The 15,189-nt window shown below is 50.4% G+C and overlaps 7 protein-coding genes across 7 annotated transcripts; 2 read left to right on the top strand and 5 right to left on the bottom strand.

The window, feature by feature from the left end:
* Nucleotides 1–228: 228 nt before the first annotated feature.
* AA0111_g7214 (hypothetical protein) lies at nt 229–1,348 on the top strand (the record flags this gene model as incomplete). The annotated part of the gene is made up of 3 exons (XM_028653524.1): nt 229–274; nt 325–998; nt 1,052–1,348. 3 exons carry the CDS (start codon nt 229–231, stop codon nt 1,346–1,348), a joined length of 1,017 nt encoding a protein of 338 aa, XP_028505245.1.
* A 220-nt stretch (nt 1,349–1,568) lies between these two features.
* AA0111_g7213 (hypothetical protein) lies at nt 1,569–2,339 on the bottom strand (the record flags this gene model as incomplete). Its single annotated transcript, XM_028653523.1, has 2 exons — nt 1,569–1,835; nt 1,884–2,339. 2 exons carry the CDS (start codon nt 2,337–2,339, stop codon nt 1,569–1,571), a joined length of 723 nt encoding a protein of 240 aa, XP_028505240.1.
* A 914-nt stretch (nt 2,340–3,253) lies between these two features.
* On the bottom strand, nt 3,254–5,661 carry AA0111_g7212 (Dihydroxyacetone synthase; the record flags this gene model as incomplete). Its single annotated transcript, XM_028653522.1, has 4 exons — nt 3,254–4,162; nt 4,218–5,221; nt 5,302–5,411; nt 5,468–5,661. 4 exons carry the CDS (start codon nt 5,659–5,661, stop codon nt 3,254–3,256), a joined length of 2,217 nt encoding a protein of 738 aa, XP_028505239.1.
* Nucleotides 5,662–6,391: 730 nt separating this feature from the next.
* On the bottom strand, nt 6,392–8,317 carry AA0111_g7211 (hypothetical protein; the record flags this gene model as incomplete). Its single annotated transcript, XM_028653521.1, has 4 exons — nt 6,392–7,101; nt 7,165–7,751; nt 7,800–8,177; nt 8,277–8,317. The coding sequence occupies 4 exons, from the start codon at nt 8,315–8,317 to the stop codon at nt 6,392–6,394; spliced, it is 1,716 nt and encodes a 571-aa protein (XP_028505242.1).
* A 1,100-nt stretch (nt 8,318–9,417) lies between these two features.
* Nucleotides 9,418–10,092, bottom strand: AA0111_g7210 (hypothetical protein; the record flags this gene model as incomplete). Its single annotated transcript, XM_028653520.1, has 1 exon — nt 9,418–10,092. The coding sequence occupies one exon, from the start codon at nt 10,090–10,092 to the stop codon at nt 9,418–9,420; it is 675 nt and encodes a 224-aa protein (XP_028505241.1).
* Nucleotides 10,093–10,368: 276 nt separating this feature from the next.
* AA0111_g7209 (hypothetical protein) lies at nt 10,369–12,460 on the bottom strand (the record flags this gene model as incomplete). The annotated part of the gene is made up of 2 exons (XM_028653518.1): nt 10,369–12,122; nt 12,175–12,460. 2 exons carry the CDS (start codon nt 12,458–12,460, stop codon nt 10,369–10,371), a joined length of 2,040 nt encoding a protein of 679 aa, XP_028505088.1.
* A 1,316-nt stretch (nt 12,461–13,776) lies between these two features.
* Nucleotides 13,777–14,894, top strand: AA0111_g7208 (hypothetical protein; the record flags this gene model as incomplete). Its single annotated transcript, XM_028653517.1, has 3 exons — nt 13,777–13,900; nt 13,956–14,297; nt 14,359–14,894. The coding sequence occupies 3 exons, from the start codon at nt 13,777–13,779 to the stop codon at nt 14,892–14,894; spliced, it is 1,002 nt and encodes a 333-aa protein (XP_028505089.1).
* Between the last annotated feature and the right edge of the window lie 295 nt (nt 14,895–15,189).

Genomic DNA, 15,189 nt, shown 5'->3' with positions numbered 1-15,189 from the left:
TTCTGGGCACCGTTAAATGACCAGGATCTCATGACAGTACGAGTATGCTGGGGATAAGGAGGTGCCGTAAAGAAGAAGAGAGGCTGTTTGCGCCGAAGAAAAGTTAACTTGGGATAGCTGCTTAGGTAATGCCGCTAGACCCAAAGCACCTCCGTTCCCCGAACTTTTCTGAGATCCTCGAGATGTGGCAGCGGCTGCACCGTGATACTGCGGAGGGCATCGGGAGAAATGAACGCCGGACAGCAGACAACGAGGCGACTGGCCTCAAGAGCTGGTATACATTGCAATTGGTATGCGAGGCATTTCGAGTGCTGACGAATCAAGGTCAATCAATATGCCGTTCATGTAGAGACACCATCACCCGCACATACGCATCCGCCGCTGCTGCAGCCATCCAGACCGACGACCAAGCTGCCCAACATATCCCCCCCGTTGCCCAGGCTTCGCCGTCAGCCTCTTACGCTGTCAACGCCGGTGTTGTCCTGTCCCGCCCCCCACAAATAACACGCGACCTCCACCCATTCGAAGCCGCCTTCTTTCTCTACCAAAGACGTCTGAACGAACGACTTGCGCTGCCCTTCACAAGATATTTCTACGTCAAGAAACGAACACCTGCAGATCTAGAATGGAAACGAAAAATGAAGCAACGGCTGACCCCCGCCCGCGATATCGGACGATACCAAGGTTACGGAGAGGAAGCCTGGAACGACGAAGTTCTCGTGGGAGCACAAGAAAGTGATTTCGAACACCAGGTCGGGAAGCTTATAGAAGACGCTGAGCAGTCTGGCCTGGAGGACGCTCCAGATACCACTGGCGCAAAAAAGATGGAGCGCGAGCCCGTAGAGAAGCCGATGCCGAGGATAACAGAGGCGGATCAGAAGAACGACACCAAGAGCTTGAACCGCGCACTGCAGAGAACACTATACCTGCTTGTCAAGAACAAGGAGGGGCAATGGCAGTTCCCACAGGATCGCCTAAACGAGGAAAACCTACACGGTGTACGTAGTACCATGTCCCTCCATAAGTCTACTGAGATGCTGACGTTGATTAGGCGGCAAACCGTATCATCACACACACTGGTGGCGTCAACATGAACACTTGGCTCGTCGGCCACGTGCCAGTTGGCCACCACCAAGTAGACTACCGCGAGCCCAAATCTGCAGGAGACCTCAAGGAGTACGGCGCAAAGACTTTCTTCCTCAAGGCACGCATCATGGCTGGACAAGTTAATCTCAAGGAAAACAAGCTTGGTCTCCAGGACTTCAAATGGTTGGCCAAGGACGAATTGCAAAAGGAGGTGGATGGCAGCTACTGGCGACAGATTAAGAACATGCTGGCAGAGCGATGATTGGCATCTATGACATGATGTACTCTAGAGTCTCACATTGAAAGTGGGTAGCTTGTTGCAATTCGTGTAGCATTATGTATAGTATCTCCGATGGAGGACACTGCGATTAGCACAACCATGAACTCTGCTTGACTACGCACATGCACATCCTCAGAATGCATCGTATGAAGTGGTTGGTCAACTCTTCAAGCCATTGAAGCAAGTTCCGATCTTGCATCCCTTACTCACACTGCTCCCAGTCGTAGCTAAACCCCTGCTGGGCACCATAATATTGGTTTCCAAGCTCCTCACTGTATGAGTGCTCACTATCTAAGACACCTTTCTGATCGTCTTTTCCTTCAACCAACATCTCAGTGCGGAACGAAAACGTCCCACTTCCGCAGTTAGACTGGGGAATGAGCTCAGGTGGGTAACTAATGTTAGAGTAGTGCTCTTGAGCGTACTGACCAGATGAGGCAGGACCAGTCAATGCAATAGTATCTGCGACCTGTTTGAGATGTCAGTGAAGTGGCAAGATGTTCTACATACAGCGTACCTCTGCTCTTCCACTCCCCTCACCCACGTAGTAAGCAAAGTCCCAGTAAACCTTTACTCCCTCATCCAACTCGTATGTCATGATTCCCTTGGTCCCATTCTTGTGCAGCCTCAGCTTATACTTCTCCGCCTCAGCAGTCTTGTTTACATCTTTGTATTCCTTGTATGATATAGTCGCCTCGCACCATGTATGGCGGGGGCCAGCCTGAAGGTCAACACGCATCCATGGGGATGCGATAAACCAATAGTAGATTTCACTACCATCGACAGTGTTGGAACCGAAAGTTAGGCGCGTGGTGCGTGAGACCGTGCCATTTTTGCCCGAGTCAGGACAGCCGGGACCGCGTATAGACGAGATGGTGAAAGACCAATTTGGGGGGAGGATGCGAAAGGGGTTGGATTGACCAAGAGCTGTTGTGAGGCCAACAAGAGCCACGACTGTGTTTGTGAATCTCATCGCAGAGATTGGCACTTGATGTACACAGGATGTTCAAATGCACTAGAAGCGGTTGTTTGTGGAGAGTTACTTGCTCTCGGAGGTCATTTCGTCAGTCTTTATACATGCGTATGTGACTTCCTCAGCTTGTATGCCTAGGTGAGACCCGGGGGGAGTCTGCCGTCACGATATTCGAACAATCTTTTGGATACCATCCGCAATTCAATGAGTTAATTACCCCACATCGTCATACATGCAATTCTATATTGCTATATCGGTGAACTGAGGGGATTCGCTGTGCAGACCTAGCGCTCGCTATATCGAAACCAAGCCACGGTGATATTTGGCGATATTTATGAGGGTCCGTAGGACGTACGTGATAGGAGAAGAATCTAGGTGGAAACAATCAGAGGTACAATTAGCTAATACTCATTTAAATTTAACTTGTGTCACCCAGAAGCCCGATATCTATACGACCAGTGTGCTTTGGTCGCGCATATGCAGAGGCGACCCCGTTCGTATGGGACTGCTGCATCAATATGAGCATGAAAGAAGTTGTGGGGGAACCCTGGAAAAAGAGGGTATGCAGTCCCTTGCTTAAGGTGCTGACGCTGTGTAGCACCGGCTGTGTTCGTCAGCAACGTGAAACATGACGAATGAAGGCAAATCGATAAGGTAACTGCTTCTCTATGCATAAAGTAGTATGGGTGCCTTTAGGCTGTGTTACTAGTTGTACGTGAGTAGATGTGAAATTGCTTAATGCAATCCCTGTTGCTCAGACTGCTGATGGATTGCAAGAGGTTGCGACAGGAGAAACTCGACAAGAATGACCCAGAAACGCGCTAATGACAATCAATGTATTCGATGCTACGTGGAAGATGACCAATACCAAAACCCCTTGAATGCGGTAAGAAAGTAAAATAGCTCCTGATCGCTCAATGCTCGAAACCGATACCCAGTGCACCATTGAGGTCCCGGAAGTCGCCCCTCAAGGTCTCAATTCCATTACGCTTGACTTCTTCAACTAAATCCTTGATTTTCGGTGTCATGACAGATGGCTGGAAACCGAAATATTCATAAGCCGTCTTGCTCGGCAAGCTCTTGCCAAAGCGGCGCATTGAGATAGCAGCGTCGGCATAGCGCTCCCAGCCGTTCGCCGCGTAAGCTTCGATAACGACGCTAGGCTTGCCAGCTCTCGGCTTCAGTACAGACTGTTTGTAGTCACGAGTCTGCTGTTCGAACAAGCGTGGGCAAGGGAAAGACACGACACGGGCTGTTATGCCATGTTCAGACTTGAGAAGATCGCGCGTCTGCATAGCGAAGACCATTTCGGATCCGGTACTGATGAGGGTAACGTCGAACTCCTCCTCTTCCACAAAGACGTAGGCTCCTTTAGCAAAACCCGACCGCGATGACTGGTTCCACTGAGGTAGAGCTTGGCGAGAGAGAGAAATGATGCTGGGTGTTTCAGTGGCCTTGATAGCAACCTCAAATGCACCGGCTACCTCCTCAGAATCGCAAGGACGCATGTAAAGCAGATTGGGCATAGCACGGTAAAGCGCGGCGAGAGCAATAGGCTGATGTGTAGGTCCGTCCTCTCCAGTACCGATCGAGTCATGCGTCGCGATATGGATTTGCTGTAAACCTTGCAACGCGCCCATACGAACAGCCGGTGCTGCGTAAAGGTAGAACATGAAGAAAGACGACGTGATTGGAAGGAAGGTGCCTTTGTTGAAAGCTGCAAGACCATTGGATATGGCACACATAGCGTGTTCGCGAATGCCATAATGTATGTATCGCCCAGTGTAGTCTCCGTTCAGGCCGCATGCGGTCTTAAGCTCAGGCTGAATGAAGTCAGTAATATGATCAGAGCTTGGTTGGCTAAAGGTTGGCTCTTACCGACTGGAAGTCCACCTTCTTCTGATATGCAACATTGCAAGACGGGGTAAGGTCCGCAGTGCCAACAAGAAAGTTGCCCATGCTCTCACCGAGAGGGTTACCAACCAATCCAGCCGACTTACGCGTCGCGGTCGGCTCACTAGGAAATTCCCCCTTCTGCGGGATGTACTTGGTCCAATCAGCAGGCATCTTGCCCGCAACACGGAGCTTAAACTCCGCAGCCAGCTCCGGGTACTTCTTCTCATAGTCGCTAACAGTGACAGACCAGTCAGCTTCAAGCTGCTTGCCACGAGGAGCCACGTCTTCAAAGAAGCTGTACATGGCTAATGGGAGAACGTAATGTTCATCTGGGTTCAGACCGAATGACTTCTTGATGTTCACAATGTCGTCGAGCCCGAGCGCAGCACCGTGGGTCGCTGGTGTTCCTGCCTTGCCCGAGCCAAATCCAATGACGGTGCGAATGTTGATGAACGTAGGCTTGTCGCTACTTCGGGCGTTCAGGAGCGCATGGACGATGCTGCTAACGTTCGAATGGCCATCAAGGATATCGACAACATTCCAACCAGTTGCCTTCATCTTTTCGTTCATGTCTTCCCCAGCATTTGCGACATCGGCAGTGCCATCGCACGTAATATTGTTGTTATCATAGATGATACAAAGATTGTTGAGCTTCCAGTGACCGGCTAGCGACACTGCTTCGAGACCCACACCTTCTTGAAGGCATGCATCACCAATCATGCACCAGGTCATATTGTCGACAACTGTGTAGCCATCCCGATTGTATGTGGCAGCAAGGTTCTTCGTGGCCATGGCGAGACCGACGGCATTAGCAACGCCTTGACCAAGAGGTCCAGTTGTGACTTCGACTCCCTCGTTCTCGATCTCGGGGTGCCCCGGGCAAATTGAGTCATATCGAGAGCTGTGATAGGACTTCAATTGCTCTGTTGTCATGCTTTCAACTCCGACGAGGTGCATGAACAGATATTGCCACAAGCAAGCATGGCCTAGTTGAAGCGTTAGCTCACATGCTCCGTTCCAACCGCTCGTTTGTAGCATTCGAAAGCCGCAACAAGGATGCACATACCATTTGATAGAACGAAACGATCGCGGTTGAAGTAGTTGCCGTTTTTCGGTGAAAATTTCATAACATACTTGTATAGGGCGACACCGATAGCAGCCATGCCCATGGCAGAGCTATAAGACTCTGTGTTAGGTTCGAACCAAAAATGAGTGTGACTGGAGTATCTTACCCTGGATGTCCGCCATTGAACTGTTGGCAAAGATCTGCGATATATGCGCGGAAATATTTGAGTACAAGATCGTGTTTATCCGACTGATCGAGCTCCACAGCAGCAATGCCAGTCACGTCATGAATCTTGGTTGCTACTGGTTTGATAGGAAGATCATTAGAGACCTTGTCGTAAAATTCGAGAGATGGTGACATGGCGGATGCAATGAAAGTGGTAGTTGAGAATGTATGCTGTATAACATCATCAGCAGGAGATTCAGTCTTTAAATGTCATCGTCGTTGTCGATTACGACTGCCCAAAAGGCCGCTGCAAGCGGGCTTCATCGCGACGAGATCGATTCGAGCACTTCCTTGTGGCCGTACCGGTCACTGTAAGATCGTTGGGTACTCCATTGAAGCTCTGCCGTACAAGAGCGTGACAGTAATCACCAGAGAAACCCGGATAGGCAATTCGGTGCGCTAGCGCAGTCAAAGCTAGCTTGGCTAGAATCCGATTGGAGCTCGATGCGAGATGTCGCAGCTACCAAGTTTCCTCAAGGTCTCATGGATGCGGGGCCCCAGAATCGCGAACCTGGGGTATGCGATAGGCAGGCTATGTTGAATCCTAATAACTAGCATGATGGCTTCTGAAAATGAGAAGCTCCGTACATTTGAAGAACTGCTTACACTGTAGATGGGCGTCACTCTCCAATATGCGTTACTTGAGATGCGTCACTCAACGCCATAGCCATTCATGTACACAGTTCTAAGACGATTCCAGGAGTTTCGCATGTATCATGAATTTGTGTTGCCACCCCAGACGTTAACTAGATCATCTAGTATTGTGATCGACGGAAACTTGCTGATACTCAAGACCATCCTAAGAATTTCGAGTATTTCTGCCTGGCGATCTTTTGTCTCCGTGCACAGTGCCGCTGATACCGATTCAGTTTGCATAGTATACACGGGGTTGGGTGAACAAACCTGCATAGATAGCCTGGAAGCAAACAAAAGCCGAGGGTGAGTTCTGCGATTGCTGTGCTAATGCTATACCGCAAATTGTCGAAGTGCTTTCGCGTAGGAGCTTGAAGCGTGTCTGATACATGTTAAGACCTCCGGTGGATGGCTGATTGAGTACCATTATGATTCGTGCAAAATGGTACATCTGAATAGCAGCGGCATGCGCGGGAGGATGTATCCATATTGGCGTCAGATTCGCTTCGAGCGCTGGATTCGGTGAAGATACATGATGTCCAGATTGGATGGGTATGGGCTCAAAGCTTGGCGGTAGGAGACTCTTCCATGCGTCTAGCATCCGCAATAACGTTTCTCCTGCTTCGATGTATCCGGCGATGTCACCCTGCTTAGGTGTTGCAGCAAACTGTACGCATTTTGCTGCGATGTATATAATACGTGTAGCCAGTCCTTCTGATGTAAGTTCGGCCATCGGCACTCTGGGCTGGTGTATTGTCAGCGCTGGCCGCCCAGTACGGAAAGCCGCCCAGACGTCTTGCCGTAGCCATGCCCACCAGACTGCTCGTTGCAAGCCATCGTTAGACTCGCCGCTTGTGTCTGAATTTCGTTGTATCCAGAATGCTCCCCTTAGATGGCGATCCCAGTTACTATGATCCGAGGTGCTAGCTGTCCCAAACATTTCTTGTCTCCGTTAGTATACTGAGCAAATATCACTCCCGCTGCTCGTACAAAGGCAATACGTACCATATGTCGAGATCATGATAGCAGTGACGAGTATTTCGCGAGACTTCGTATACGACTGATACAGTAAATTCTGAGATAGGTATTGCAGTGTTTCATAATAAAATTGCTCAGCAAGCGTTCGAATTGTCGGCGATGCACTGGAAGATGAAGCGGGCGTGCCAGGCGGCGCTTGTGACGCAATATCGTTGTTTGCATCCTGATCCTGAAATAGCGCCATATGACAGGCACCTACTGCCAATAAAGACTTCAGCAACCCTACATTATGCAAGGCCAGATGAGGCACAACATTAGCAAAATGCTTCACCGGGTCGAACAAGTCCAGTATTGGTGCTACCACGCTGACGTAGTGTTCGAAGTACACCAATTCTGGTCGTTTTAGCTCAATCTTCGTCTCTGTGTTCCATGGTTGCTCAGGTATCGCAATAGTATGCACATCGACGTTGCTGAAAGGGTTATCATTCGCTTCTAGAGCAACAGACTGTCGAGGTGATTGTCTTCTTGAAAGGCTAGCAATGTCGAAATTCCAGCGGTTGCTATGCGTTTGTCCTTGCATATTGTTGATCGCGTCTTCGGCGAGTAGATCATACCTATCAAGTCTTAGTTTCTAGTAGCTTCCATAAACAAGTTGGCATCACCATTCGACTGGTCCAAAGTTGGGGGTCAGACTATCCCCGAAATTAAAAAGACTGTCGTCAAGGAAGAAGTCGTCGTTGGGTATCACGCTCTCGGAGAGCCCTGGCTGTTCTGCGGGGAAAGGTCCCCACGATTGTATCGGTTCTACGGGCTCTGCACTTAGCGTTGAGATGTCTGCAGATCTTGGCTCGGTCTCATTACTTCCTGTCACAGAATCTGTGGTAGCTGAAATGTCGTCGGGGTTATACGCGCTTAATGCTCGTGGTCGTCGGGGTGTAGGAGCTTTTTCAGCATATACACACTCGCGGTGGACTCTCTCGCAATTTTTGCAATTTGGATGACTCTCATCGCACTTGACTTTGCGCTTGCGGCATGTCAAGCTGTTCCACTCGTTAGCATTTCGCTCATGATGCGTTGCGTTAAGGCAGCCTGGCACCTGCCTTCACAAAACACTGACGATCCGGAAGTTTGTGACTTACCAGCCTGTCGAAGTCCTCAGTCCACGTGATTTGGAGGGCATGTTGATCTGTGCTGGGGCTGAAAGGCAGTGTGCGAACTGGTCGTCTCGAGCGAGGCAGCTCGATGCGGGCAGGCGAACTGAAATACCAGGCACGCGGAAGCTAGCCGCAGTTGCGTGCTAACATTGGCAGAAGCTCCACATGCCCGTCGCCATCAGAGGCATTTGCTGCGGGGAACCCTGGATGCATTGGCAAATACGAGATGCTGAAGCACGGGGTGACGGGTGTCGTGGGTATGACGCGGATGAAGATCGTCCCGAGCCTTGTTGGTGTTATGTAAGCGGCGGTCGCGGCCTATCAGATGGAGACACCCTAAACCTGGACGAAAGATCGAGACTAGCGATATGTTGTAACATGTGTTCAGTCTCTAGGATAAACCTACTGTGTTGTACTGTTACTCTAACGTACTATGCGCGACTCTGATGGCCTCAAGACCTTTAGCTTACATCTAGCCCGGCCTCTGATAGCACCGTCCTGTCTTCTTCCCATTCTCCCAGAACACAAGCCGTTATGCTGTTTTTCTGTCCTTTCTCACATTATGCTTACCAATGCCCTTCGGAACCTCATAAATAGGATCTGACTGCGTACCGTCTCGAACTCTTGTAGTGATACCCTCGGCTTCGTAGTTGGGCTCATAAAATAGGCTAGCATTGCGAAAATGAATACCATATAATAGCCAGCGGAAGCCACGGGCGGTTGCGCAGCAGTAATCCCAAGGACTGGCCGCCTCCAGCAGCGCTTCGTTAGGTCCACACTCGTACACTTGCTCCGGAAATTTTGGAAGCCGCTCAATGTCGTATTGCCTCCACGGAAACGCCCAGTAGTGTAAGATAGCAAACACCAAAGTCTCAGCGCATGTAAGCAGACACGGGATTCCAAGATGAATATCGGAAAGCGAAATGAATCGCGTTTCATGTAGTACACGAAACCGGATGAGCAGGGAAATAAGCCATGTTTGCCAGTAAGTAAGGAAGACAATCAGCTTGACGCATACCATCTTGAGAACAGGTTTGTTGGGCGCGAGATCTTCTTTGAGCTGGTCGTAGACTTGATGCATGCAATACATGGCTATAAGGATAGAAACGGCGTCGAATATGGCTGTTCATGTGGATGCGTATCGCGGATTGTGTTCCTCTTTGCAAAGCCGACCGAATAATTGCGTGACGCCGGATATGATGGTTACGATGGTTCGGAGGACAACGTATTGGAAGATGCCGATATAGTTGATATATAGATACATCAGCGAACGTTTAAAAATGCGGGCGGCGCTGGCGCTAACGTTGAACCAAGTGACGCCGCATCTGGGCTTCCTCAGCCAGCCTTTATGTTCACCACCACTTAGCTTCTGGACCCAATTCAATGGCCAGCCCCAGTTCTTCGGTTCGGCACTGCGAAAATAGTTTTTCTGCTCGTGAAGATTGGGTGCTATGTAGTGACACATAAGCGTGAAGAAGCTCACAGTAGCGTAGGCGGCGTAGCATTCACGGATAAGTTCCCAGTAAACCGCACCGCCGAAGAAAAGGTAGGAGAAGAACGTGGTCCAAGCATAGACAGGGATGACAGCGAGGATGCGTATGATGTGTTTTTGTTCCCATGAGCGAAGGCAGTGCAGCGCGTGTTGCATGATGTGGAAGACGGAGAGGCCAACGGCTAATGAAGCTAGAGTACAGCAAACGTTGAGAGAAAGAAGACGGAATGTGACGTCCTCATCGCTGAAGGGTAGAGGCTCTTTGAGTACTAGAACTTGAGGATGGTCATTTCCACATGAACCAGCCATGGTGAAGGACGGTAATGAGCTGCGTAGACCGACGGATTCACGTTAGTATACTGTACGGTAAGGTGTCTCCTTCTCGAGACAAAAGGTTGATGCAGCAGCAGCATGAAATGTTAAGAAGTCGCAATGAGCACGTACCATCCACTCCTGCCTGACATAGCTCGTTGACCGTTTTCTGCCCGGATGGGGTAAACTTGTCGGAATAACATCGGAGAAAGCCCAGCCCGTCATCTCGGTTCCGAAAGTTCTTCATGCAAAAGTTGTATTCCTTCACGTAGCTCATCCTCTCCATATGTCTCCTCTTCTTCCTCTGTATCCACCTCGCCCTCGCCCTCTGAAGCCACCGCCACCTCTACCGCCTCTATAGCCCTCATCGCGTTCTTCACCAACCTCGACGATCCTGTCGTCTTCATCGAAACTGTATTTGTACTTCATCTCAACCTTAATACCCCGTCCTTTCCTAGTCTCGCCGGGTGACCAGTCTCTACTTGTCTCGGCTTCCAATTCCTTCAGTCTCAGTTCGGAGATCTCATCTGAAACAGGCAAGTAAAAAAGTTGAGGTTTCGCTTCTGTAGCGCTGAACAGGTCGTGGAGTGTTTTGAACGAGGCTTCAGTATCTTGCCGGGTGTCTTTTGACGGGGCGGTCGAAAGTGACGGTGTGAGTGGTTGTTGTATGGATGGTCTTCGTACGTCAATGCTTGCGCGTGGGCCTCGTGGTGCGTTTGCAGGAGCGCTTGATCCGACTTCTTGGAACACGGCTGTGACTGAACCATTGCTCGATTCGGAATACACAACCTCGAATCGCTTCGGGTTAGTCGGCAGTTTATTTGCACGGGCCTCTTTCTCTGCAGCCAACGCGTCCTCTTCCTCTCTAATCCAGTCTTTTACCGTCTCGTCCGGAACGAAATCTACCCATAACTCTTTCCTGTTGCCCTCTGGTGGCCAGATGGAGCCATGGAGCGACGCTCGTACTCGTGATGCAGCGGTCTTAGTACTGAGCAATACGAGAGCATGCGTCTTCAGCGAATCTAGGAAAAGGTCCTCAACTATGGTAGGGTCCGGTGAGCTAGATGGTGGCGAGGCAAGAGAAATCAAGTGTGCTCGCAGTGGCTCTGGACGCAGAGGGCGCATAAAGTTGCGGATGTACAAAGCAGATGTTACAGGGTGAAGTGCGGGTACTGTAGGCCTGTCATCAGTTAAGGCTTCCTGGGGAGTGTCGTCTGCGCTGGACTTCACCAGGTCTTTGTATCGAGCAGCCTTCTCCTTTTTCTCGCGCTTGGTATCTGCCTCCACGGCTGGTGGCTGCTCTTCGACTGGTGGGGTGCGATTTACGTTCGTTTCGTGTGACTTGACGTCTGTTGGGCTGTCGGCCTCTTCCTCCGGTCTTCTTTGCTCCATGACTGTGTCTTCATCTTCGTGCAAGTGGATTTCAGGAGCCTGTTCTTGAGCTGGCTTATGTTTCTTTGCCTTGATGTCCTCAGCTGCCATCTCCGGTGTGCCACTCCTTCTTTTTCTCTTCTTTGAATCTGCATCTAATTCCTCTGTGTTCAGCCTCGATGTGTCGATCATCGGCGACCCTGGAACCGCAAGTGTGTCTGGCTTCTCTACTGATTGCTGTTCATCTGATGCGATTGAAGCCATCTTCTCGTCCACTGTTGCATCTTGCAAGTCTTCGGCAAGTCCAGGTGGTGGCTGCACCATTCGCAACGCCTCAGCAGCCGGCCCAGGAGTATCTGGCAGCCCGTCCCCTGCAACCTGGACCTGTTTTACGTCCTCGACTTCCGCATCTGTAGGCTCTGTAACGGTTGGGCCAATGGGATCCGCGGGCGGCGCGTTGAAGACTCTCGCAGGTTGTATCGAACCGGGCTCGTCCATATTGGTGGCGTCTTCCATAGGCTCCCCTATTGCCTTGATCTGGTCTGGCGGAGGAATGTCGCTGTCAATGTGCGAGATTGTCTCAGGGAGGGGTTCGGTAGTCGCTACAGGTACGGGTGGTGGTTTCGACTCGTTTTCGTGGTTCGGTTGCTCTGGTTCTACAGATCGGTCAGTAATTCGAGGCTAACAATGTTGCATTCCTGCGCATACCTCCAGCCTCAGAGAGCGCGGGTCCCGGAGCATGCTCTCTGCCAGCAGTGTCGCCATGGCCAACTTCTTCCTTGACCTGCTCCACCGGATCGGGCGGCGCGTCTGCGTTCTCGGTACTCGTGTGGTACGCATTGGAAGTTTGAGCAGAACTCGAAGTTTCAGCACCGTCTGCCTCTTGTAACTTCTCGATAATCTGCGCTTTTCGTGTCAGGCCGGTACTCGGTATACTACGATCCTTCAACAGCTGCCGCAATTGCGCGACCGTCTGCTTGCTGTAGTCTGCCATGGTCGAATTATGCACTCAATTGTGGTAAGGATAACAAAGTGACAGTCGCATAGACTTCAGAGCGTCTATGCGCTTATCCACCCGATAAAAGAATGCTAGGTAAAGGAGAGTGAGAAGATGCGACAAGGCTAAGTGGCCGCGAACGTCACGCTTCAATGAAGTTCGCGTCCGTTCTAGGTAGACGCTAGTGGCTTGGCGTACATCAACGTCCCGCGCGCCACGTGGGGAGAGGGTTGCATTAACCGAGCGATCGTTGCATTCTGTCCTTTTTCTTGTGTTCGCGCTCAACTTCTCATGCCGGAGGAGAAGGACCACATATCATATATTCCGAAATGGTGACGACTTCACACCTGGTCGTGCGAGGGCTAGAGCAAGGAAGACTTGCTCGAACGTATGCGCGAGTCATACGAGATCTAAGACATTGGCAACCACGGGGTATAACATGGTAGCGCACTGGCTCTACACATCTCGAAAGATCGCATGACGTGGCTCTATTCAGTTATCTTGATTCCTGTACTAAGACCGTTACATATTACGCACACGTCTACTAGGTATGATTGCCTTCCAGCAAAGTGACAACCTCGATTTGAAAACTGTTGCTTGAATATTGCTTGAGTGTAGAGTGAAGCGTCTGCCAGCTCTTCCCTACTCCCTAGAATCTCTTGTCCTCGATCGAAAAACCTTAAATGCTTCACAACCTCGTCTCCCAACAGCGAAATGTAAGCACCAGAAGGAGCTCATTTAGATAAATCAGGACCTCAATAATTTGGGAGACTCGTGCAATGATCATTATGTACAGTTGTACAACAGGATGCTCGGCTTTACCGCATGTTTTGGTCAGCCCGTATACAGATGGCGGTGTTCGGGAACTCCATAGCCGTACTATTTGAGATTCTTCTCCGAAGGGGTCGGAGCGGGCCGGAACCACCACTGGCGTCGATCGCAAATGTGTTTAAGAGCTGCTATGAGGTTAGCTTTGATCTAAAGTGGACTTACAAAAGCCCGAAACGAGGCGAGCAAAAAGCTAATTGATGACTAGCGCGCAAGACAGGAGCAATGATGTAGATCCCAACGAATGAGCATTGGGCTGCTCACAGCCGATCTCAATATCCAAGAACGCACCATTCGCTTTAGGTAACACCTTCAGGCTTGAGTACAAGGTGTTGACTGAACTACAAAATTAACGTAATGACGAATAGCACCGTGCTAGCTTGTAATGATGAGCTTGGAAAGAGCGAACCTTTGTATATAACACTGTTGTCCCATCTTAAGACCAGACCACACCCAAGTACCCAACTCACAATATTCTCTTTATCATGGCACGTCTTTTCCTCCGAATACTGCTTGCTGCCGCGAGTTTCGTCGCTGGTCAAAGCACAACATGTCCAAATGAGGTTGCTATCTACAATCAGCAAGACCGTACCATGAGCACGATTAGCAGTGAATATAGTCTTCATCGAAACCAAACAAGACCGTGTACTAACATATGCTACAGGTTGGTTCCTAGTCCCTGTGCCGAAGGACGCTGTGAAGAAGGCTCTAAAGGAATCGTTCTCGAGTTTGGTCAACCTACAAGGACTAAACCTGCTGCCTCTCCCAGCGGAACTGAACTTCCCGGCTGGCATGCACCCCGTCATTGTCAATGCTGGAGCAAATACCGACATCCGTCAGGGTGGTCTCCAGCTTGCCACAGGATTGATGACTGCCAGCTCCATGATACCATATGTCGGCATCGGCAACTCCCAGACGCCACTCAATGCACCGCTTGTGTCTCTCCTGGCAGGCGTGGACCCGGTGACGCAAGGCTATGTGTTCGGTCTCATACCTTCTCTGGTTGGTAAGTAAACGACATTCGTGTACTGATATCAGTTCATCATAGCTAATGCTCAATTGTACAGCCACCATAGGCGGCCTTCTCACTAGGATCGGCGCTTTCCTCCCACTAAACGCACCTCTCCAGACATACAGCGATGGCTCTTTCGGCATCAATTCAAAGTGGGCACAACTACCCAACTCTCTTAGCGGCCCAGGTCTGTACGCCGAGGCTATTGATCTCAAGTTCGTCAGCGAGCCCAACCAAGCCATGCCCAGGTACTCTCTCGATATGTGGAAGAGCATGTTGAACCAACCTCTCATGCTCGGCAGCGTCGGTAGCCTCCTTACCCCCAAGTGCCAGCGCAACACCCAGTTTTTCAATAACGCCACGGCACAACCGACTTTCCGCTCTGGTAACGTAACGCTTGGTCCTTCGGCAGGTGTTGATGTACTCGCTGCTACCTTACAAAAGGCCAGCCCGGATGGTTCAGGCTTTTACCAGAAAGTTTATGGATTTACTGCCTGTGCGCAGACCGTAGGCTATGGCGCTGTTATTCCGCTAGGGGAGGACTGTGAGGAGGCTGCGCAGGCTGTTAAGAACACCCCTGGAGCCTTGTGAAGAGCAGTATTAGATCAGATCATGTTGACGAATATTTTATAATATCCACTCTTCCTTCGTTGGCGACGTGCTAACGAAATTTCAATGTAATGTTTGTCGATTGAGACGGGAGGCAACTGCCGCGATACGAAGATCGTCACGTCATTACAGTCGCGTTTCCAAACCTGTCGCTTTCACAGTGCACACGCGTCTTTTCCTTGACTCACTAGCCACCCTCTCATCTTCGTGCGAGTGTACTTGTTTCGCGATCTGTCAGCCGGAAAAATCTCCGGTTCTTCTGAGAATAAAAGCTCGA

Source organism: Alternaria arborescens (genome assembly GCF_004154835.1).
Source record: "Alternaria arborescens strain FERA 675 chromosome Unknown contig_16, whole genome shotgun sequence".
NCBI classification, from domain to species: Eukaryota; Fungi; Ascomycota; class Dothideomycetes; order Pleosporales; family Pleosporaceae; genus Alternaria; species Alternaria arborescens.
This window is presented reverse-complemented; position numbering and strand designations above follow the sequence as displayed.